This window comes from Stegodyphus dumicola, chromosome 6 (assembly GCF_044657685.1).
Source record: "Stegodyphus dumicola isolate Sdum_Otavi_A_Nest chromosome 6, ASM4465768v1".
Taxonomy (NCBI): Eukaryota; Metazoa; Arthropoda; class Arachnida; order Araneae; family Eresidae; genus Stegodyphus; species Stegodyphus dumicola.
This window is the reverse complement of record NC_140773.1, coordinates 138935304-138960318: the sequence shown is the minus strand read 5'-3', so window position 1 is coordinate 138960318 and position 25015 is coordinate 138935304. Positions and strand designations below refer to the sequence as shown.

General features: G+C 33.6%; 1 protein-coding gene across 1 annotated transcript in view; it reads left to right on the top strand.

Annotated features, from left to right (window-relative positions):
- Positions 1-10147: 10147 nt before the first annotated feature.
- The window catches only part of Proc (Proctolin), an 84143-nt gene continuing 69275 nt past the window's right edge, over positions 10148-25015 (top strand). Inside the window, exon 1 of the mRNA XM_085818927.1 lies at positions 10148-10305. Within this exon, the coding sequence (XP_085675053.1) occupies positions 10299-10305 (7 nt within the window). The 5' untranslated portion in view covers positions 10148-10298. The remainder of the gene's footprint in view (positions 10306-25015) is intronic.

The following is a 25015-nucleotide window of genomic DNA, read 5'->3' as shown; positions in this document are numbered from 1 at the left end:
ACTTAACGAGGAACAACACTGGATATGTAGTAAACATTTAGTTAAAATAGTAACATATAAATTAGCAATAAATATGAAGAAAACATTAAATATGTTTAAAAATCGTAACTGTCAAAAAATACGTTTAAAAGATTTATCATAATTTTTATTACGAGATTAAACATCATCAACACAATTCAATCAAAATCATTTCAGTACAAAATCGTGATCCGCAATTATAATAAAGTATATCTAGCAAGTATTATAATAATCAGTATTATTTATATAATCAGTATTGTTACGAATTTGTTATTTAAAAAGCTAATGTTAGTTCAATTATAAATTAAATGGTTTTATTTCTCGCGCAGTGCAGCGCGTGACGAATATTAAAAGAAAGCTAAGCCGGAAAAATTAAAAATACAAGAGCGTGTGCGTTAAATAAATAAATATCTCTTTTTAATTTCGAGAAAGTGCTGGAAAATTCTAGCGCGTGATTTTAAAATCTTATAAAAGGAGGAAAACATCTCAGTTTGTAGTAGTTGCTTAGTTTGTTGTTGTTTAGAAAACTGCTCTTGTTGATTGTAGCGAATTCGCGGATTAGCGTTCTTTAGCTGTTTTGAATGACGTTCTATTAGACATTTGAGTAGTTAAAAGATAACTACTGTGAGATATTGTAATACTGCATGATAATTTGAGAAAATTTAAGCATTTTTGTTGTGATAATAATAAATTTTTGTTCATTTTTCATCGGACTTGTGCATTCATTTCATAACGAACCCGTACGCACGCAACAATTTTTGGTGGCAGCGGTGGGATTTGAATGCCAATAACAAGAGCGATGGAAGAACAATTCAGGCAAATGATGACTGCATTTGCTGCTTTCCAAGAAAAGATGGAAGGAGCCGTCAACTCCGTTAAAGAAGAAATTAAAGGCGAGATGAAATTGGGCCAAGAATCCGTTAAGGAAGAGATGAAGGCCATTCAAGCTGGTCAATTAACTTTTAAAGACGAAATAAAAGCCGTACAAGTAAAGATTGAAGAAAGTCAATACGAAATGAAAAGAGAAATTGCCTGCATAATAGAAACCAAATTCAATGCTATGGAAGGTAGAATAGATGTGGTTGAAAATAAAGTTGGGCAAATTGAAGAAAAGGTTTCTTCTGTCAAAGATGAAATAGAAGATAGAGTGTCGGCTGTGGAGCGACAAGTCGAAGGAAGAGTTTCGGCCTTCCAACAACAAATTGAAGAAAGAGTTTCTGCCGTCCAAGGACATATTGAACAACAAATCGAAGACAGAATTTCTGCTGTCGTCGCCAAAGAAGTTGACATTTTAAAGAAATTCGTAGCGACGGCAGGGAGCACTTCGGATGGTTTAAAATTTCTAGCCATGCCTGCTCGTCCCTCTCTGAAGCTATCGACATATGATGGGAAGACCTCCTGGCAGGTGTATAAGACACAATTTTCTATCGTGGCGGATGCGAATGGATGGGATTCCCAAGCTAGGGCCTGTCATCTCGCCGCTTCTTTAAGAGCCGACGCAGCGGATATCCTTCAGACTCTTCCCGAAAACAAAAGGTTAGATTTCGAAGCTCTGTCCGGCGCCTTGGAGCTGCGCTTCGGGGAGAAATGTTTAAAAGACTACAGCAGGCTCCAATTAAAATCCCGTCAACAGAAGCTCACCGAAACACTTCAGGAACTCGCCACGGATGTTGAAAGGCTGTCACATCACGCCTTTTCGGAGTGCCCGACAGAAACAAGGGAAATCCTGTCCCTGCAATATTTCATCGATGGCATCCGAGATACTGAAATACAGAAAGCACTGCGAATGGCAGATGTAAAGGATGTAAAAAGCGCTCTGTTGTACGCCGTGAAATTGGAGGCAGCCCAGCAAGCAACTCTTAGGGATCGTTACCCAGTCAGAGCTGTGCGAGTCCACGACCCAGGGGACCAATTGATGGCTCGTTTAGATGATTTATCCAGACAAGTCGATGCTTTGATACGGAGTAGCAGTGAGAACAAAGTGGCTGTAAGATGTTGGAGATGTGGTTTTGAAGGACACATTCGACGAAACTGCAGAACTTCCCAGAGCACGGAAAATAAGGCATACGATTTAAACAGACAATTAAATGCCACGGGAAGGAAAAGGACTGACAAGAAACCAAAGTGCTGGAACTGTGGAGCTGAAGGCCACGTACGAAAGAATTGCAGAACACCCCAGGGAACGAAAATTGAGACAATTTCTGAGCAACAACGCAGGAAACAAATTAATGACCATATCAAGGAACGGAGGTTGCCAGATAATGAAAAACCCTGTTTTAAAGCGCTCAAGATCTCTATAGTGAGTGGCAACAATAACGGACTGTCCATCAATGGGAATATCGATGGAGTTCCTTGCAATATGATCATTGACACAGGAGCTAATGTTACCATCATTAGGAAAGATTTAGCTGAACAGTTTAAAGATAAACTTATTTGGACGCCATCCTGTGTTACCCTTCAGACTGCGTCTGGTGACAAGATCGAGATAGCTGGGAAGTTAAACGTGAACATCACGTTTGGAAGTGCCGCCTACCATCACACGGCTTATGTGGCGGATATCACAGATCCATTCATACTCGGATTGGACTTTTTAAGGAAATACAATTTTTCCTTAGACTTGAAAAACAACAAACTGCTTTCAGCATCTGATGGCATGACTATCCATCCTCAAAAAGGATCCTCGCCTGGAAATGCCGACGGCTTGTCCGAAAGATCCAGCTTGGGAAGCTGCCGAAATCATACTAGGGTAGAAAAGAAACGCAAGACTACCAGCTCTTCTCCAGCCCAGATGCTCTTCGGTCGAGACCTTCGTCTGCCTTGTGACCGCCAGTTTGATCGCCGTACGGATGCGCCTTCATCGCCTGAGGAACACATCCAAGATGTCCAGGCCCGTTTTGAAGTGATGCCCCGTTTCGCACGAAAGCGAGTGAACTTGGCGACGGAGAAAGTGAAGACCAGATACAACACGAGAGTTACTGGACATAGATCCAACGAAGGAGACAAGGTGAGGTTGTGGAATCCGACTCGACGGAAAGGACTTTGTCCGAAATTACAGTCACCTTGGGATGGCCCGTATACAGTCCTAAAAAGGCTGAATGACGTCGTGGTTCGGATTCGTAAGTCTTCGAACTCTAAACCTAAAGTCGTTCATTACGACAGGTTAGCTCATTACTATGGCCATAGTACGTAATGTAAATAATTGTAAATAGTATCAGACCATGGTCCTTTTTGTTTATAAATGTGTATTTGATTTGATTTGTATTTAGTATTTGATTTGCATTTAGTATTTGATTTGTATTTAGTATTTGTTTTGTATTTAGTATTTGATAGCATTTGATTTGTTTATGTTAGTTATTGCATTTATTGTTTATATTGTTTGATATTGTAATGTAATGTTTATGCCTCAGTTGCATTTATGCCACAGTTAAGTTTAGCTTCCTGTCCAGGGATTGTACTGCCCGGGACGTGCAGTCCTTGGGAAGGGGGCAGTGTTACGAATTTGGTATTTAAAATGTAAAAAATTGTAAATAGTATCAGACCATGGTCCTTTTTGTTTATAAATGTGTATTTGATTTGATTTGTATTTAGTATTTGTTTTGCATTTAGTATTTGATTTGTATTTAGTATTTGTTTTGTATTTAGTATTTGATAGCATTTGATTTGTTTATGTTAGTTATTGCATTTATTGTTTATATTGTTTGATATTGTAATGTAATGTTTATGCCTCAGTTGCATTTATGCCACAGTTAAGTTTAGCTTCCTGTCCAGGGATTGTACTGCCCGGGACGTGCAGTCCTTGGGAAGGGGGCAGTGTTACGAATTTGGTATTTAAAAAGCTAATGTTAGTTCAATTATAATTTAAATGGTTTTATTTCTCGCGCAGTGCAGCGCGTGACGAATATTAAAAGAAAGCTAAGCCGGAAAAATTAAAAATACAAGAGCGCGTGCGTTAAATAAATAAATATCTCTTTTTGATTTCGAGAAAGTGCTGGAAAATTCTAGCGCGTGATTTTAAAATCTTATAAAAGGAGGAAAACATCTCAGTTTGTAGTAGTTGCTTAGTTTGTTGTTGTTTAGAAAACTGCTCTTGTTGATTGTAGCGAATTCGCGGATTAGCGTTCTTTAGCTGTTTTGAATGACGTTCTATTAGACATTTGAGTAGTTAAAAGATAACTACTGTGAGATATTGTAATACTGCATGATAATTTGAGAAAATTTAAGCATTTTTGTTGTGATAATAATAAATTTTTGTTCATTTTTCATCGGACTTGTGCATTCATTTCATAACGAACCCGTACGCACGCAACAGTATTATTTTATTTTATAGTAATCAGTATTATTTTGCGATGGTAATTTACCTTTTTTGCTCAGAGAAAGAAAAATTAATGCACTGTTACATTCATTGCTGATAATCATATCTCTCTCTGCCTGTAGCTGAGTAGAAGAGGCTACTCTCTGGAACTTCAAAATACCATATGTTGGTAATTGCTTAGAACTTGCGACAAAAACATTAGTACTGTTGAAGTTATAAGACGAACGCAATGTAAATGCTAAACTTCTAATACTCGTATGTGGAAACTTAGAAGTACCTGGGTTTATATCTACCACTTTTGACATGAAAATGGGGATGAACAGTTTATAACCTCATATAATGTTCGTAGAGTATTCGCACGAAATAGAATTTTTTCTTTTAGTTTGTAATAGGGGGACCGGAAAGTAATGTCGCTTTCTTACATTAAATTCAAATAAATAAATTTGTATCAAGTAACCTCTTTAACCCTACCCTTGTAACAAGTAACCTGTAAACCCTTTGTAACCCCTATTAAAACTGCCTTTTGAGTTTGGATTATCATAGGACTTATTTTTTGTCTCCACTAATCAAACGATCAAAAAACGCTACTGTATGGTGCCGTTGAAGCAATACGTTGCATGTGATGGATAGGTTGGCTTTGTTCTTTTCGGACAGATTATGGGGGACTCATACACCTGCTTTGCTTATTTTTCCATTCTGCTTTAAATGTTCTTGGATGGTTGACCAAAGTTGGTTAAGAGTGTTTGACAATTTCTCGATTGTTTGACATGGATTTCCTTCCAATTCTACCCTTAGCACATTGTTGTCTAATGTTGTTGTCGACAGATGCAGAAAAGACATTACTTTCCGGTCCCCCTATTATATTTTATTCCAAACAAATGTCGTTCTAATGTCGTCTAAATATTCACACATGTATGCTGAATGCAAATGTCTCAAACTCTATTATTGATGAAATAAAATTTCTAATTTGCTGGGTAAGTTTTGATCTGAAAAACTTTTTTCATGAAAAGCAAATGTCGCTATAAGTGCTTTCGGTATCGAAACTTGAAAAATGCTACTATATCTTGACAATAGATCCCATAAGGGTAAAAATTAAAAAATTTCCTTTCTAAACTTTTTTTAAACAAAGCATAAATTCTTTTAAACTGTAAATGATTTAGAGTAATATTCACATCATTACATTAAGGTGTTTTCAGAATTTTTCTATGTTTTCGGAAGGTACTAAGTAATTACCGTGCGAAAGAAATAAAACATCACATTGTGTTAATATTTTTGCGTGTGTACGGGTTCGTAGTAGATTGAATGCACGCAGAACCGATGTTAAGTTGATAGTATTATTTTATCAAAAGAAAGACCTTACAGTTTTGGAACTTTCAACAAAAGAACGTTAAGCACAACTCATCTAAAGAGCGAAGCTCATACGAAGATCTCTCAATACTCCGAAGTCTACTCTGAATTGGAAACTTCGAACTGATGCTTTCTCCGGGCTGATGTAATTTTTCCTACGCCTGCCAAGAAATGTCTAGTACCTCCCATTTCTTGAAATTATTGGAAGGCATATACGCTTAAAGTTACAAATAAGGGCTAGATACGATTATAGTTACATGTAAGGATTAGTTAGAGTTATTCAGTTACAGTTATACACGAACCGAACCAAAATGTCACCAAGTGGTCTTCAAGTTGACTTTTGGCGTTAAAAGGTGGTCGCCTAAATTATGGTCAACTTGGCGATATCTCCCTATTTTAGGGAGATAGAAATTTACCTCAATGTTAAACAGACTTTGCCCTTATAATTCTATTTTTCCAGTAGAGCTTCACTCTTTTCAGACTTCTCATGTTATATATATTATGTAAAATTCCTAAAAATATTTTGAAGCTATGGAAGGTTTAATGCTTTTTCCACCACGATTTTCAATAATGCTACAGTCAGGAACTTGACACTTTCATTATGCCACTTCTTTTCTTTCAAGTCTACCATAAATAATTTCCGTTTCTGAAGAAGGGTGATAAAAAGTAATGATATTAGACATAGATATACTTTCTGATCTGAGTAAAAAAAAACCTTCAAGTTCAAAATTTAGATTTGTTTTAAATTTTAGGGCACAGATTTGGAAAAATACTAAACAGTGTGAAAAATGTTGAAAGAAAGTTATGAAACCAATGTTACGGATCTTTCAATCAAGAATAAAAATTTTTATGTTGGTATGAAAATTCATATGATTTTTCGGATGCCCAATCTATGTCAAGTAAAAACTTAAAGTTTTAAGGATGAATTCCTAAATTTGTTTAAGAAAACATATCAAACTTTAGCACGTAAGACAAATTTAAAAGAACATTATATATGATGAAAATAAAAATGATAAATATATGTAAGATTTATTTTAATTAATACGTGATTTTGTATTCAAGCTGTGCTTTACTTCTGTTCTTCCATTAGCTTCACCAGATGTGTAAATTAAGCGGGTTTTAAGTAGCCGCTGAAAATGAAAATTAGAAAAGAGAGTTGGCAACCAGCATCATTACTACTCTTAAGGTCTATCTGCCTGTCGTCCAAGCAGGATTTGATGAAAGTTACCGGAGAAAACATCGCATAGCAAACGTTTTTCGGCATAATGAAGTATGTGAGTGGAAAAAAAGACTAAGGTTAAACAACTCAGTATGCAAAGCTTCCAGCTATCAGCGCTGCACTAACACATATCAGCAACAGAAATTCTCCATACTCAGTAATTCAGTGTCAAGTCTGGCGGCTATCGCAGGACAAAACAGAAAATATCTTTTGATATACTGAAATCAAGAATCGCTTCTAGCAATGCCTATCTTACAACGACAAGCTCTAAAATGGATTCCCGCTTATACAGGGATTCAAGGTAATGAAGCTGCGGACCTTCTGACCAAGCAGACAGCTAATGGCATGAAACTACTAAACTTCCTTGGTTTTATATTAAAAGAGCAACTTTGATAAGCTTGCTACAAAACTGGCAAAATAGATGGTAAGAATCAAAGGTAGGATGAAGAGCATTTTGCTTATTGCCCAAAGTTAACATGGACACAAGACCCACCGTTTAACACAATTAATTCTTGATACGTCATGAGTCATTCCTAGTATACCTAGAAAAAATTCAGACTTAGAGATACTCCCTTTTCCGAGTGCAGAGGGGAAGGTGACATGGACCATTAATACTTTCATTGGATTAACACAAGATTCTGGCACCTAACGAAACCAGCGGATTGTGCCTGGGCAACTTGGACGTCCAACGCACTCATAAATAGAGTACTTCTTGGTAAAATAGAGAAAATATCAAGACACTGCGTAAGCATAAACCACTGGAAATAGCATTACGTTTGAAATGATCAGAATTAAAGCAGATAATCAGATAATCAGTGCTTGTTTCCATTAGAAAGCCCTGCACGAAGCATCCATTTCCTTAGGTAGATAGTTCTAGTGTGCTTTGCCATAATCAAACCGAAACCTATCTAATAACATATCTTCATTTCTGCTTACCTGTATATTGAATTTCGCCTTCTTTAGTTATTGTCCCTAAGCTAATCCCTAAGCATCAAATCATTTAATATTGCTGGAAGTGCTGACTATGTACTCTTCATAGCCTGTAAGTCGTCATAATCGTCTTCGTCACCGTTCAGTCTATTTATCTTTTTACTTGTAGTAATCTTCAGAACAATCAAAAACAGTAGTTATCCCCGTTTCTTCAAAGTTCTTCACTGTTATCGTTCCATCAATTGGAGCCCACAAGCCCTAATATCATGAGCAAGTCAGTTAGTGAGATGTAAACAATAGCCACTTGGAAGAATCCGTTTTAAAATTTAGGTGAGCTCACTAGGAAGCGAGCTCCCCTAAATATCTTGAAGAGGGAAATTCGGAGAATATTTTCAAAATTTTCAGAACCTTATGCTAAAAGGCTATGAGGGAAACTACCGAAATAAGTAAGGCATTTATATTTATGTTAAAACACACGAGTTATATGTAGATGCGAAATCGTTATTAGCAAATGCTTTTTTCAATTCAAAATGTAATTCATCATTTTTAAAATGACGTAAATACGGTGTTTCCGTTCTCGAACCTTCTGAATTTTACTATACAGCTCTTATTATCATGTAGTTTGATCAGTCCAGGTCTATGGCACAATCTATGGCATTTGTTTGAGATCTATCTAAGATTTCAATTAATGCTATGTGTGTCAATTTTGACTGCATAATGGGGGATATTTTTTATTGCAATCTCTTTTTCTCCTTAAAGGGACGAAAATAAGGCACGTCTAAGGAGATTGGTATCAATATCATTCATACTAAGTGCCGAAATAAATGTTACATAAATAACAGAATTACTTCTTTTTATTAAAATAGAAAATTTTTAAAATGCACCAGAGTTTATCTCCTACATAGCTCCAATGTTCTCTATCCAAAACTGTAGTTCCTCTTAAGATTAACTTTATTTAGATTATGAAAAAGCAAGTTATCTGTTTAAGAGGAGGTATGTTTTGTGGGGGGGGGGGAATTATTGAGGAAAATAGGCCTAGATCCCACGCTGAACATAGGAAATCCATGAAATTTCTCACGCTCGCAGAGGTTTGATCTCAGATCGAACTACCAGTGTTCAACTTTTCTTGCTTTGCCGCTGGTAGATGCCAGTCTCTCTCTCAGAGACTGAGAACTATACTTCTCAGTATAGGATTCAAGCTTCAAATGAGTCTCGGCTAAATTCAAGCTTGCATAGAAATCATCTCATGTAAAGAGGTTTCATATCTCATTGTTATTGAATACAATGTACTGATATGATTTTTTTATTGCAAAATATGTGTTAAAAATGGAGCGATGAAACAAGTGGTTTTTTTTTTAATGTATCGAAACGCCTGATTTGCATATTCATTAATTAAATTTCTCTACCATTTCGATTATTACCCGCGTCGACCGTATGAGGCTTCAGTGCGTTTATAGGTTAAGACGAATTTAACATAAAATTTTGAATACATCTTCATCAACCGACGAAAATGAAACATGAAATTATGAATCCTTTTTATCAGTTGATGAAAATTGAGAAATATTTTATCCTAAAGTTGATTACTTGAATTCTATATCAAAATCAGATATTTTATATATTTCTATTACAACAACTTATGGACAAATCTCTAATTTGGTTCTCAACTGCGAATTTTACTTACTAAACTGCTATTTTCAGAATAGTAGGAATAGATCCTAAAATATATATTTTTTATTTAATATTAGAAAATAAAAAATTTAAACAAAAGTGTATTAAAATATTCCAAGAGTGAAAAGGACCTAGATCTTTTGGCCCTTCAAACATAGCCATAAAATAATTATGTAAATTTCCTAAAAGATCAATGCTTCTAAATTATCAATTGCTATTATTATCATTATTTCATGGTAAGACGTATAAAAATTTCGAAGCATCATATTAGATATAACCCACAAATCACATAACTCCATTTCAAAGATTCTGATTGGACATGACTGATGATAGTTATCGAATGATATCTATATAAGTACAAATAGCTGCACATTAGGGGGAAAGGAAGAGATATTTCTAGACATGTAAACTGATAAATAGCGTTTTATGCAGAAACTTTTAAGACCCATATTTGTTGCCACCCACCCTTCTAATGTTCTTCGGTAGACATAGCAATGAAACCCCTTTATTCAATGGCGTAAGATTATGGGAGGGCAAGGAAGGACAAATCACGGGAAGGCAGAAAGTGGGGAGAACAATCGGAAGATGTTTGGGGGGTGGTCGGGGAGCACCCACGCCCGTGACGTCATTCGCCTGACCACCCATTGAACGCAGCGGCTCCAGATTGTCCGGCGCGCGGAGTATAAAGGCTTGCGCGCCTCATCTGCTTCTTCCCGCATCATTTCAAGATTCGTCTGCGAGGGTGCTTCCGAACAGAAGAACGACATTTTGACATCTTCAAACAACCCTTCCGAGAACTTCACTATGTCTGGTAAATCGTTTAGTTTTCATCCAAAAATTTGAATTTCTTTTGATTTAAAAAATTAATTTTGCTTTTTTATGACATGAAAACTATATTTTAAAAATTTTATAATGAATAGTGCAGTTATTTAAAGAATTATCTGTATAGTTTACAGACAGACTTTAGTGTAATCCAATGAAATGCATCTTGATTTTTTCTTGGTGAAATATTATTTCAATTCTGTAGTTTTGTTTGAGTTTTAAAAACGATGATTGTACAGAGTGGCAAGGTTTTAAAATTTGAAAATATGCAAATAAAATCTTTAAAAAAATTTCGAAAATTTTTTTCACGCCTCTGAATGATATCGAATTCTGGAAATTTTTCGGTACTTCTTTTTGTTTGTATTTCATTGGTTAATTTTTCCTTAGAATTTTATGGGAATTTTTTCTGAAAATAGAAGGTTTACTGCAAGAAGCAAGTTTTCGAAAAACAGAATTGTCATTCAGAGCTACAAATGTTCATTAATTACCCAAATATATGAATGGAAAATGTGTATAAATTTTTTTTAAAAAATTCGACATTTAGAAGAGAACAAAGGATAATCAGTTTTGACAAATTCATAATACAAAAATAAAATCATTCACAATTCAGAAAAAAAATCAGGGAACAATTTTACTATATTATAATTTAAATTACTATAAAATACTATATTTTAAATTAGTATTGTATTATATTTTAAATTACTAAATTAGTAATGTATTATAATTTAAATTACTAAATTAGTACTATATTATAATTTAAATTATTATAAAAATACTATTTCATCAATAACTGATTTAAATATTTTTCAGTGCTTCTTTATAACCATACAAGAATAAAAAAATTTATAATTTTTTCGAAATTTCAGAATTCAATACCTCAGTGAGTAACAAAAAAAAATATTTATTAATATGATAATAGAAAATATTTTAATACATGTATGTATATTTTACAGATAGACATTAAAGAATTATTTTTAAAAATTACTTTTGGCTTTGGCAATATTATCTTTGCAAGTGAAGTAGGAAAATTTTAATTCCTTCAGGCCTCTGTGATTTGGACAAGTCCATTTTCCAACAAAGTAGGTAACATTTTAGTGGATATCTGTAAGTTGTGAAAAGTAATTCGGTCTTATTTTTGGTCATGGTAATCATTATTCGATATTATCATCAGGTAACTAGGTTAAACAAAAACTGGGCTATGAAATTAAATAGGACTTCCAAGAATATCAAAATAAGTATCACTTACCAGCGGCTAAATTCGTGTAACTCTGGTAATTACATCTAGGGTTAGTTACATGAACACCTTAGTTGTTTCGCTACGTATTGATTTAAATAGCAGCCAGCGTCTATGAGAAAGTATCAATAAAGTCATCCAAACTTCACAAATAACTTATAGGACTTTTCCTTAATTAATCATGCCTAATCTGACCAAATGAAATATGAGTAGAAAATTATGTTATCCATAAAATGACTATTGTGAACATAATTATCAATTTGATGACATTAGTTCTTAATTCACTAATTATTCTAGTTTTTACTGCTTGAAGAAGAGGGATTTTTGTCTTTCTTCCTTGAACCGCATATTCTCCTTTATATCATCACAATCAATATAATGTTTATTTCTGCTTAAATTTAAACACGGAATCATCACAGCTCATGGAAGTTTCTAAACAGAATTTTACTCAGAGACAAAAAGTAATAGAGAGCTTATCTTTTCCCCTGAAACAGACTCGTTGCTTTTAAAAGTGGCGTGAAGCGCCAGAAACGAGACACACGTTTGATTAGATGTAATCTGGAGCATTAGCCCCATCCCGATAGAAACTAGTCGCTTCGTATTTTCCAACCCTCAGAATGCGGCGAAAAGAGGGGATTTATGGCCTAACTTGTCATGCTCTCTCAACAGCGGAGTTATATCAAGATCATACAAAGCAATTTTCACTTGAAACGATGGGTATTAGGAATGCACTTCAAATTCTTTTCAGCTGTTATTGCAATGGAAATTATTACTTATTTGAAAGCGCGCCTTTCAGGGATCATCTTTAGTAATTTTCAGATAAGAAACTAGGAAGCCCAAAAGATTTATTTCTCCTGAGTAGAATGACTCGATTCAATATCCTTGCGTGTGACAAGTAAGTGATTTTTTAAATAGTTTTCATAGTTGATGAAAGGGAGAAAGAAACAATTCTAATGCCAGTTTCAGAGACAAAAGTTTATGTTTTGGGAGGAAGAAGCAAATATTTGAATTTTATACAACGGTGAACTGGTTCATATAAATCTGATTTTGCAATCGACAGGCTGAAAGAGAAGTACTCCTATATGAACAGCGTCTGCCTCTTTTCAGCACCAAAATTATCACTTTAGTACAGACGTTCACAGAATGTTACTAGTTCAAATTAATTATGAATCTTGTAGTCGTTGCTTTAAAGTCGTCAGCCCTCCAAACGTCCAAATTTAATTCAAGCATATCATGAAGGACCTGCTTCCGAAATCAAAAGTTCTCCAAACATTACGAGAAAATCATTTTTTCTCAATTACAAATGTTCTTTCAATTAGTACATGAAGTTCTTTTCCTCGTAATATGTCGTCTTAGGTTTTGTTAGTTTAAACACATTTCAGAATGCACGTATGCATACGTTCTTGAAGATATGAAGGGAAAGGTTGTTCAACATATATATATATACGGCTACGAACACTGCAGAGTTTTGACTCGAGTGCGGAGATGATGCTTATATTTTACTTTTATCTCTCAACTATTCAAGAAACAATTCGTATTTCTAACTTGTATCGTATCTCTACTCTTCTCTCTTATTTATCAAATGGCCCCTCGTAACCGATCTATAATTATTTTGATTATTATAAATCTGCAGCTATCAATATAAGCTAGGTTAGGTACTTTGGAAAAGGCACGAAGTTATCTGTCTAAGAGAAAGGATGCCTTCGTGGAGAACTTTCTGAAAGAAACTGACTCGTATTTATGTTACACATAGGAAAACTTCGAAAATCAACCATGCTGCCAACACAGGTCAAACTACCATTAATCGGTGGTCTTCATTGCTCGGCTACTTGAGAGCTTCTATCAACCAGAGGGAATTTGATCTTTATATTCATATTGCTGTAGAGTCATTAGGTTATTTTGAAGCAAGAGACATGAAAAATGAGCAATGCCCTTGCCGTGACTCAAACCAGGATCTCTCGAATACGCGCCGAGTGTGTTAACCGTTACACCACGAAGGCATGCTGGAAGGAGGGAGAAAATACCTTATATACTCCTCTTTTAAAAAGGGACTTGGGATTAGGGGACCCAATCGCCAAGTCCTGGTGGTGAAGAATCATCATCCACCACCTTTTAGTTTGCGCGCCACTGTAGAGACATTAGGATTTTTTTGAAGCTGAAGACGTGAAAAATGAGCAATGCCTTCGCCGGGACTCGAACCTGGACCTCTCGAATACGTGCCGAGTGTGCTAACCGTTATAGAAGGAAGGCATTCTGGAAGGAGGGAGAAAATACTTTATACTCTTAATATATCAATTTCAAAGTTAATATAGGATTAGCACTCACTTATCGGTTGAGTGAATAAAAGTGCTGTTAGCTACTACACAATCCCTTCTTCCTTTAGAGTTACTTACTATATGACATTCAATACCTTTTTATTACAACCTAACTTCTTAGTTTACTTGAACTGTATTTTAGATAATAAGCTATAACCCGTGCTTCTAAAACTCCTAAAAATTCATTTTCGTTAATAGTTTTATGGGCTTCATTCAATAGACTTTATTTGTATTAACCGTATTTTCAGGTATCCCTTCTTAGCCTTATAAATAATCAGGAATTTAATTTTATTAATGTGACAAGATTTTGAATGTTTCTACTGTTACATATATGTAACAGAACATTACATTTATATATAAATGTAAGTAACTTAGTGGGCTTACAAGTGTGATATAAAAGAGACTTTATATAAATAATCATGCATTATATTATGGGGCAAGAACGAACTGGACGTTCCCAAAAATTACAGCAGGCAGTCGAAACAGAGTTAAATTCAAATTTTCTGAAATTATAACAGCTAACTTATCTTAATTGTATTATAAGAAAACTAGATTTTGGATAGACTAAAAAAATTGAAATTCATCAAAATTAGGTATTCATAAAACAACATTTTTCTTATTAAAGAAATTCGAATTGCGGTGACATGCTGCAACATCTTGTGGCAGGTACTTACTTCATAGTATCAGCAACTTGCTGTTGTTCGTTTAATTAATCTATTATTCGTGTTACCTTTTCCAATGGGGGGAGGTGCCTTCGTGGAGGATTTTCTAAAAGAAATTGGCTCATACTACATATAGCGAAGGTCATGAAAGTCCTATGCAGCCAATTCATTTGCCGGAATTCGACCTGGACAATTAGTGTTTAGCGATCTTACCCATTCGATAGCCAAGCTTAGGGCTTAATGTATTGCCTGGTACATATGTATGTCATACATCTGGAGACACTCAAAATAACCATATTTAAAATTTAACCTAAAATTAACTTCTGCTTTTCCCAAAGCCGCTTCTGGGAAGATTCTGAAGTAAAAGTAAGAGAAGGTTATCAAATTTTAAAGCAAAACAACTAAGACTATCTAACTATTTGCTTAGGATGCCTTAATGAAGGACTTTCTAAGAGAAACTCACTCGTATTAACATCACATATTGGAAAAATCATGAAAATGCTTCCGGAGGCACTCAGTGGTGGAATGCTCAATATAAATAATGAAATCCAACTGATGGTGCATCATAACTAAGTAGCCAGTGACCTAAGTAGCCACTGTGACTAAATAGCCACTGTTTGACCACCGCAAACATTGCAGGAAAAGCATCGCGGACGAAATCGTCACGGAGAAAACAATGAAAGGCGAAACCATCATCGTGCAAAACTTCGTGGGAAAATGAAACCAAGAAGAAAACATCTAAAACATCGTGGTATAAAATAGCGCCGTCGAAAATAAAGCGATTCAGAAACACCGCCGTTTTAAAACATCGTCGTAAATCATTTACAAATCACCTACAAATCATTGGATGGCGATAACATCGCAAACATGGGGTATTCAGGCTTCAAAAATTGTATATGTTTATTAGCATAATGATTAATTATTTCAAAAAAGAATGAGGAATATTTTTACCTATATATTTTATATGTTTGAAAACTAATAATTTTTTAATAAAAATCCAAGAAGGAAACTTAAGCAATTAAAAATTGAAAATGAGCAGAAAATGAATACTACGCATAATAGTTAAACCAATTTTAAACTTATGTGGTTAATATTAAAGGTCATTATCCAATTAATCTCGTGTACGAGGCTGTATTAGTAGTTTTTCATGAAAAGCATCGTCTAAAAATAATTAGAAAAAGGAAGATAAGTACCTGCATGTGGTTCCTAAAATTGTTTAATTATTTATCAACTTGTAAAATTTTGTTAACAGCAATAAATAGCATTGTCTACTCATTTTCTGTTTTTGAATGCTTCTTTCTTAATTTTTTACAAAAATGTATTACTTATAATTGAAAAATATTTAAAAGTACAAATATTCCTCATTCTTTCTTGCGCTCACAAATCATTATGCGAACGTACGTTTACAAGTTTTAAAGCTTGTCTGCGATGTTATCTTCATGCGATAATTTGCTGCTGCTTTATTTTCTACGCCGATGTTTTAAAACTACAGTGTTTTTCAACCGCCCCAAAAGGGTCTTTTAAAGTTTTTTACGGTCTCGATCAGCTTCCAGTCTACCAGTCTCCTATTGCACTCATTCCTGCTAACCCTCCTCCTTTTTATCTTTTTAGCTTTATTATCAAACATTGTTTTATTCCCTTTTACGTTTTTTGCAGTTCAGCAACAAAATCACAGAATTTTAAAATTTGCATAGCAACATATATTTAGAATTTCCGACGTAGCGTCAGGTGCTAGCATACTTTTTTTTTTTTTTTTTTTTTTTTTTTTTTCAGTCTTTTTCTTATTTTACCATATCAAGGTTTAGTAGATAGCTCACAAAACATTTTTTTAATCTTTTTATTATTAATGTTTTGCGAGTTAACTTTATTTATTAAATATCATGTTCTTCGCACTAACTCCTCATAAAATCCAATTCGACACAAATCACAAAACATTTAAAAACAGCATATCTTTAGAAATCCCGATAGAATATTATAGGTTGCCATACATAGTTTTAGATTCCCAGAATTCTTATTTAAAAGCTAGCCGATTGCGCTACCAGCCGCGCAAAATAGTTATTAGAAAAAAAACAATATACAGCGATATCAATTAATGCAGATAGTGTTAGTGAAAAAAATATGGCATGTTATTAATTAGACATATCATGCATTTAATATGATTTAAAAAGCACATGTAAAATCAGAAAAAATGTTTTTAAGAACTGTGTTTATTACTTTTAAATCGCTTAGATTATTACTCAGTTACCTTCCAGATTAAAGCTGAAACTATCTTAGGCTTTACTGAATAGCAGCACACTCGTGCTTTGAAAGTAAAAGCATTTTATTTCCATCCGCGGCACCACAACGCTTCCATGAAGCCGAGTTTGTTAAAGAAAATTGAAAGGACAATATCTTACATTTTATGTAAGCATGCTGGAAGGGGAGAGAAAATACCTTATATACTCCCCCTTTTAAAGAGAGTCTGGGGATTAGGGGACCCAATCCTCAAATCCTGGTGGTGAAGAATCATCATCCACCGCTTTTTAGTTCGGACGCCATTATATAGGACATTAGTTTATTTTTAAACAGAAGACATGAAAATGAGAAATGCCTTCCCCAGGACTCGAACCTGGACCTCTCGAATACGCACCGAGTGTGCTACCGTTATACCACGGACGCATGCTGGAAAGATGGAGAAAATATCTTATAAGATGTTATGATTAATTAAAGTAACTAAATTGTTAAACTTGAGTTTAATAAACAGATATTTTATATATCATCATAAAAAATTAAAGAAAATACAAGTAGTAATGTGTACCGTTGACTGTATTTAATATTATTACTTTTATCGATAATATAGCTAATTACGTGATTGAGTGATTAAGTACAAGTCGATATGGCCATTCAGCATCGACAATTTCCAATAACAATCACCTGCTAATTAGTAACGAAATACAGCAGTAACTAGCATTCATAAAAACTGCATATTTTATACGGAACTGAGTTCCTCCCAACGGCCAAACAATAAATTCATTGGATGCTGGTAGTTCGACCTGGGTTCGATTTCAGGCGAACGGGTTAGCTGCATCAGCGTTTTCGTATTTTTCCTTAGATTTTACAAAGCAGATAACAAAGGTCTTTGTTTATGCAATAAATATGAATAAGTTTTTTAATAGAATAATATAAAAAATACAAAGTTCGTAACGTTTTCAACTAAAACCAGTATTGTAACATTAAATAAAGACGTTTTGTTTCGTTTGACAGATTGATTTATAAATGCTATCAGTAGCTCCTAAATATTCTGTTTTCCTTAAAGCGGGCCAAGAAGACGATTTGAATTTGTTGTTTCAATTTCTGATACAGTCTGTTCGATCAGAAATGATGATTCGGAATTTTTTTATTTTTCTCCTCTTTCTCATCGAATTGCAAAATAATTCAAATTTATCTCGTTGCGTATCAGAAACATTTATTTTCTTTTGATCTCATTTGCATGAATCGATCATTTAAGTTCTGCTAAAATAGGGAAATCTTATTACTTTTATGCATTAAAATACAATTACGCTTTGCTGACATTACTTCTAAAATAAAAAGAGTAATAGCTCATTATCATGTATTTCAAATATTCCTATAGATATAGTATGTCTAGTATTTCAGAAACAGATTATTCATCAGATTATTGGAATGTGTTATCACGAAACACATAAATTTTGACAGTCTCTAGCTTCCTGTCGAGAAGAAAGATTATAATGGTCTAAAAGAATGCTGTATTAAATAACTTAAACAAATAAAGCAATGAAGTATCAAGACATAAAAATGAATAAAAAAGCTTGATGTTTTACTTCCTTGTATGAAGTAAAGGACGTACTACAATCGCAAAAAATTTCCAGCGCTGTATTTCAACGGAAATATCTATTTTGACCGCTCCCGAATCCATTTGGACGATAGGTTTTCTTGACGTTTGTAAGCAAGGACACCATAAAAGACTCTGCATTCCAATGCAGATTTTAAAAGGGATTGAAAATGGAATTTTTCTTGGCGTCTGTGCGTACGTAAGTACGTTTTTATCTTGCATAACTAAAAAAACGATTAGCAGATGTTATAGTAGTCCCACATAGAAAGCGATGAAGCTTTCCTTTTTTATAGCAATATTTTGGAAATTTCAAATTCAGAAAATAATTAATTTTGGACAAATAACAAAACCTATCTTTTAATTTTGTGTTCCATTTCTATATTTATATTTGAGAAAGTTTAATAATTGTTATAAAAAAAAAATACAAGAAGTTTGACTCCCGTACGACAAAAATTAGCCGAGATACTTAATTTCAAAATTTGCAATTTTTGATGTCATTTTCAACTTGCCTCGAGGGGCTGGTTAAGGTAAAATAAATGAAGTACAGCAACAAAATGTAGATAACTTTAATGGGCCTTACAAGAAGCTCACATTAAATTTTTATTCAGCTTGTTTTCACCGTTTTGAGGTGATGTTTCAGGGAAAACATATTCCATAAAATTAATAATTTAAGGTTTTTTAAAATTATACGGAATTTTTATGTGAGTCTCTGTAATCTTTTCTAGTATTCATTTTTGATTTCCTTTACGTTTTTGTAAGACTTTTAATTCTATCTTAAACCTCAGAATGCTTCCGCTATTTAATGCAAGCTATATTAAACAAATTTCATAACAGGACAATGCTGAGAACGTAAATATTTATCCTTCTTTTCTGTACCAGCAAAAGGACATTATTTATGGATATTATTGTATATATTGGACAAGTAATACATGAATCATTTGCAAGTTGTTCTAGATTTTTGTCGAAAAACTTCTGATGCCATTAAATGTTTATGATCTGAGAAGAAAGTTGAGAAGGAGAGAAAACGAGTTCACGTACTCTTATTGGGGAAAGAATGCTGGATAAGATAGACAACCATAAACAAAATTCCCTAGAAAGGCAATGACAAAACACAATGCAATCTCTACAGTACCTCAGATTGAGGCTAATTCGAAAAGGACGTGCTGCATTAAACTATAATGCCAAACGAATTACGTATTTATGGATAACAAGAGAGCTCCAAAAGTTTTTGTGTCTTTATCTCTTTAGAGATTTCTCATAACTCATGCTGACAATATAGACTATTATAATTGTATCCTTTTTCTTGATTATTTTTGACCTTGAATTATTTTTACAAACTGAATAAAAAAATGAAAAGAACTAGAGTACGGTTTTTATGTGTGACGTGTTGCAAAAGAAGCACATTTCGAACATTTACACTAATTTGACTAGACATTTGACTAAAATTTAAAATATTTTTTCATCGTTACAAATAATACTCATTTTTTTATTAATAATTTAATGAAATGCGCCTTTTGAAATATCTTGAATCACTTGAAATAATTATACATATTTGTTGCTACAGAAAGAGAATAAATAAAATATCTTAATTTTTTTTTTAAAGTGTCTGATGTCGACACCGCCTGGTTCATTAAATTATATACATTTTTTGCAGCACTTAATTTCAACATAATTCCCTGAATATTCTTCTTTATTTAACTGATTTTTCAAGGCAAATTGGAAATGAATTAAAAATTGCAATTTTGAAATTAAATATCCCGGTGAAATTTGTCGCACGGGAGCCAAACCTCTTATAATTTTCGCATAACGAGTATAAAACTTTACCAAATATAAGTATAGGAACTGGAGACTGTATTAAAAATAGATTGTATTAAAAAATATATTTCGCTAATTGTTCAAAATTAACTTTTTTTTTTTAATTTCACGTTGAAAAGAAGAAATCAAAAATGTAATTTTGCGTAAAAGCATTTTAAAATAACACGTTAAGGAATATGAAAAATTAGTTATGAAAAGCAAACAAAATTAGAAAATTTTCTGTATTGAATCACTGTTAGTCTCAACACAGATTTTTGCAGTTCTTCAAATTCTTACAGTTTTTCTTTTACTCCCAAGACTCCATTCAGTTGGGGAATCTCATTTCATTAAAACATTCCATATTGATCATAATTTCCAAAATTTATTTTTAGATATTTTTAAAGCAATCATCCCAAAAGTATTACAATTATATTAAGATTAAATTTGCCAAGTAAATGCGATTTTACTTGATATTTTAAGCCGTATGCTTACTATCCAAGAATATATGTATTGTTACGAAATATAAAGGTGAGATGCCTTCCCCGCAAAGTCGTTTTAAGATTGCCATAAAATGGGCAAAAGAAGGCAGGGATGGCACATTTGGCGACAAAATTGGCGATATGTCATGGACGGATGGAGAATCTTCTGGAACGAATTCTTACCGGTTTAGCCCAGAATGTTCTCGAACAAAAGCCGAAAGCTATATAAACCCTACTGGTCCGCAGTCAGTCAGTGTGCTTCATCGAGTTAGTATCGAGTGTGTGTGTGCCTCGTCTAGAGTGCGAGTTAGTCAGTATTAAGTTGGTGCCTCGTCTAGCGAATCAATCCCTGCGGAGTTGATCCAGTTGACAGCCGGGCAGCGAGTGCCGAGTGGGTCGTCGAGTGCACCGAAGGAGTCTGTTAGTGTATCGCGGTTAGTGCATCGTCGAGAGAGCGTGTTGAGCTCCGGGAACGACTGAACCGAAAAGTCGGGAGCTGTGCTCGTGTGTCGTCGAGTGCATCGCGAGTTGTAGCGTCTCGAGAGTACGTGGAGTTCCAAGAACGACCAAGCAGAGTCGGGAGCTGTACTCCGGAAAGCAAAGTCGGGGGCTTTGCAGGAAGTTGTCTCTACTGTGATAGCCTGATAACCTGAAGGCTGTGTCGCTGATCGTGTCAGCGTGTTTATAGTAGTTCATCGACGACTGTAAAATGTGTTTTGGAGCTGTCCTGACAATGCTGGCTAATAAATTGTGTTTCGATACTTCATCAAGTGCCGTCGTTATTCACTCCAAATCTATGAACCCCGTACGAACGTGAAGGGAGAAAATAACGTAACGACTGGTGTTAGAAGAATAAAAAAACGTAACAGTATTTTTCCTTAATCTGGAAACTTTTCTGTATAAATTATTATTAAAAAACTGTTATTTATTTTACTTTTAGTAAATTGCATCTAAAAATAAGTTTCCTCAGTAAATTTTGACTTTAAATATATTTACTCTTGCTATACGAGGTTTTTTAGCAGTTTGACATTTTCTTAGTTCTAAATTTAAAGCCAATTAATATTATTTATTTAAATACTTAATAGCTCATTGCCTTTAATTTATCAATAATTTTTGTGGTTTCCTACTTCAAGAATTTTTTTAGAATGTTTATATTTTCAGTAGTTTTTGTTTAGTTTTTGTTTTAGGGTCACATCAGAGCAGATTATATTTTGATGATTAATAAAAATTAATTTTTTTAAATACTTACTTTACTGCATTTTCAGTTCACACATACTTTACTGCATTTACTGCATTACTGCACTTTAATAATTTTGATAAAATTAAGTTTTATTTGGTGCTTTTTTTAATTATCTCAAGAATTTATAATCATTCAGATATAATTCAGAAACTTGACTCTGTTGAACATTTTTCAGTTGCTTGTTGAAAAAGGCTCAAGTAATTTTCGACAATTTGCTATATTATTTTATTCAATTATTTTGCTTTTATTTTTATGTTATTTTACTGAATTGTTTTGTATTTGCTTCAGTTTTAATGTATGTATTTCTCGTTAGAATGCTAACCCTCTTTTTTGATTTAATTTTTGATATAACTATTTTCTCTAGATTATATAGTATAAATATACAAGCCAAAAAAATGTGTAAACCAAAATTATAATTAAAACTAGCGATAACCCCTCTCTATTCAAAAAATATCAATGCCTTTTCCAGGACTCCGTCATTTCTAGATCAATCCATATCATATGACTTAATAACGCAAATGACGTAACTAATGTGGAAACCAAACCAAAACTTTGATGCAACTAATTTGGAACTTGAACTCAAAATTTTGAGAATTGAAACCTTTCTCTTGGTGAGCTCCTATATTGGATAACTGTGCAGTTTGCTTCTACCTCTGTTCTCGCTAAAATGCTAAATACTTACTTTACTGCATTTTCAGTTCACACATACTTTACTGCATTTACTGCATTACTGCACTTTAATAATTTTGATAAAATTAAGTTTTATTTGGTGCTTTTTTTAATTATCTCAAGAATTTATAATCATTCAGATATAATTCAGAAACTTGACTCTGTTGAACATTTTTCAGTTGCTTGTTGAAAAAGGCTCAAGTAATTTTCGACAATTTGCTATATTATTTTATTCAATTATTTTGCTTTTATTTTTATGTTATTTTACTGAATTGTTTTGTATTTGCTTCAGTTTTAATGTATGTATTTCTCGTTAGAATGCTAACCCTCTTTTTTGATTTAATTTTTGATATAACTATTTTCTCTAGATTATATAGTATAAATATACAAGCCAAAAAAATGTGTAAACCAAAATTATAATTAAAACTAGCGATAACCCCTCTCTATTCAAAAAATATCAATGCCTTTTCCAGGACTCCGTCATTTCTAGATCAATCCATATCATATGACTTAATAACGCAAATGACGTAACTAATGTGGAAACCAAACCAAAACTTTGATGCAACTAATTTGGAACTTGAACTCAAAATTTTGAGAATTGAAACCTTTCTCTTGGTGAGCTCCTATATTGGATAACTGTGCAGTTTGCTTCTACCTCTGTTCTCGCTAAAATGCTGCTTGATGCTGTTCTGCCTAACGCAACAACATTTAAAATGCAACTGTTCTGAAACAGGCACAATTAGTGTGCCAAGTGAATTGTGGCTGCAAATTCAATTGAAATAAAAATGAATATTTAATCTGTTTCGGCTGCCGAATTTGCTGCTCATTACGGATACAACATTCTACGTTCTGCGCCATCATTATGCTTTTGTAATGAAAAGTCTTTACATATAAATTTCACCTCATAAATCTATTTAATCTAATCAATTGATTTCTAATCTAATCAATGACTTATTCTCCTTTGCTGCACAGATATTGCAACCATAATCTAATCAACAAGCGGGCTCAGAGAGAAATAAAATATCCATTATCTCACTAAATGTACGTCTAATTTATATTATTGAAGAAACATCAGGATATTTAATAAATTTTTTTTAATATTTTAAATTAACTTCGTCTTATTCAAATAAATCCTTTAATTTATTAGAAGCATTTTTTACTGTTTAAATCCCATCATGAAATCATAATAAAGGTATAGACTGTATTTCGCGTATTTTAAAATGGGTTCGCCCACGTAGGGATTGTTTTTTTCTTACTAACAAACCCAAACTCTCGCAAACTATCTGCGAAGGTCATACTGAGCTTTTCCTTTCTTACTGTTAAACCGTATAGCGGCCTAACACAAGAAACGAACCTAGCGAAGAAAACACGAACAGACATTCAATCTACGATTTCGCCAAATAAGCTGCAGATTCACCTTCTCTAATTACATATGGATTATCTGAGGCCCAAGGATTAGTAGAGACAACAATAAGAAGGAACGAGATTCAAGTTACGAGGAAACAGGAATGACGATATCTTACTAGATACTGTGATGTTGATATTAATATGTATTGTTATTATAATTCAGATTTCTTTTAAGGAAAAAATATTCTGATAGTTACAAAAAATGTAACTTAAATTAGTAAATTAGTACACATAATAATATTGTTATAGTTGTTATTAATGTAACTCTACTTCCACTTGTTATATTCTTACTGTAACTGCGTTTTTCGGGAATTTAATAATTCGCCTAACTTTCGTTTACCGACTGTCAAACGATAAAATTATTTTAAAATCGACACCTCGTGACTTCCTTGTAAGACCTATTATAAATTATAGACATTTTTATTGCACTTCGATTAAACGTATTTCCTAGAATTTCACTTGTTGTCATTCAATTAGTTCAGTTCTCCTCCCTTCGCGGAAAGGCAGAAATATTTAAAAACTCAAAACAATTTCATTGAAAATTGTAAAAAGAGCTAAAACACCAAATGCAGTTAAAAACAGTTCATTTTTTAAATTTAAAATTAGACTTCCTACACAAAAAAAAGCAACTCGGCCAGCGAGCAAGAAGACAATATTTTGGTAGCACAAAATTTAAATTACACATATATATTCATGTATGCTTGGTGCGGCTGATTGCAATGAAAAAAGAAGGTGAACAACTAGGTGTTAAAGCAGTCCCATATGCAAAATTTCAATGTTGTATGGCTACCGCGAGATACATGAATACGTACGTTCCTGACGTCTTGTATATCCGTAGGTACAGACGTCGCAAATGTATCTCTTCTGAATCCATTTTAAATCCATTTTACGAGCCGTTTGGGAAAAAAGATTTCTTTAACATTTTTTATTCTCTCCGCACATGCAGATGTCTCTTAAAAACATCGTTCAAATGGATTCGAGAGCAGTCAAAATGGATATTTTCGCTGAAATATGATAACCAAATTTTTCGCGATTACTATACTTCCTTTACTTCGTACAAGGAAGTAAAA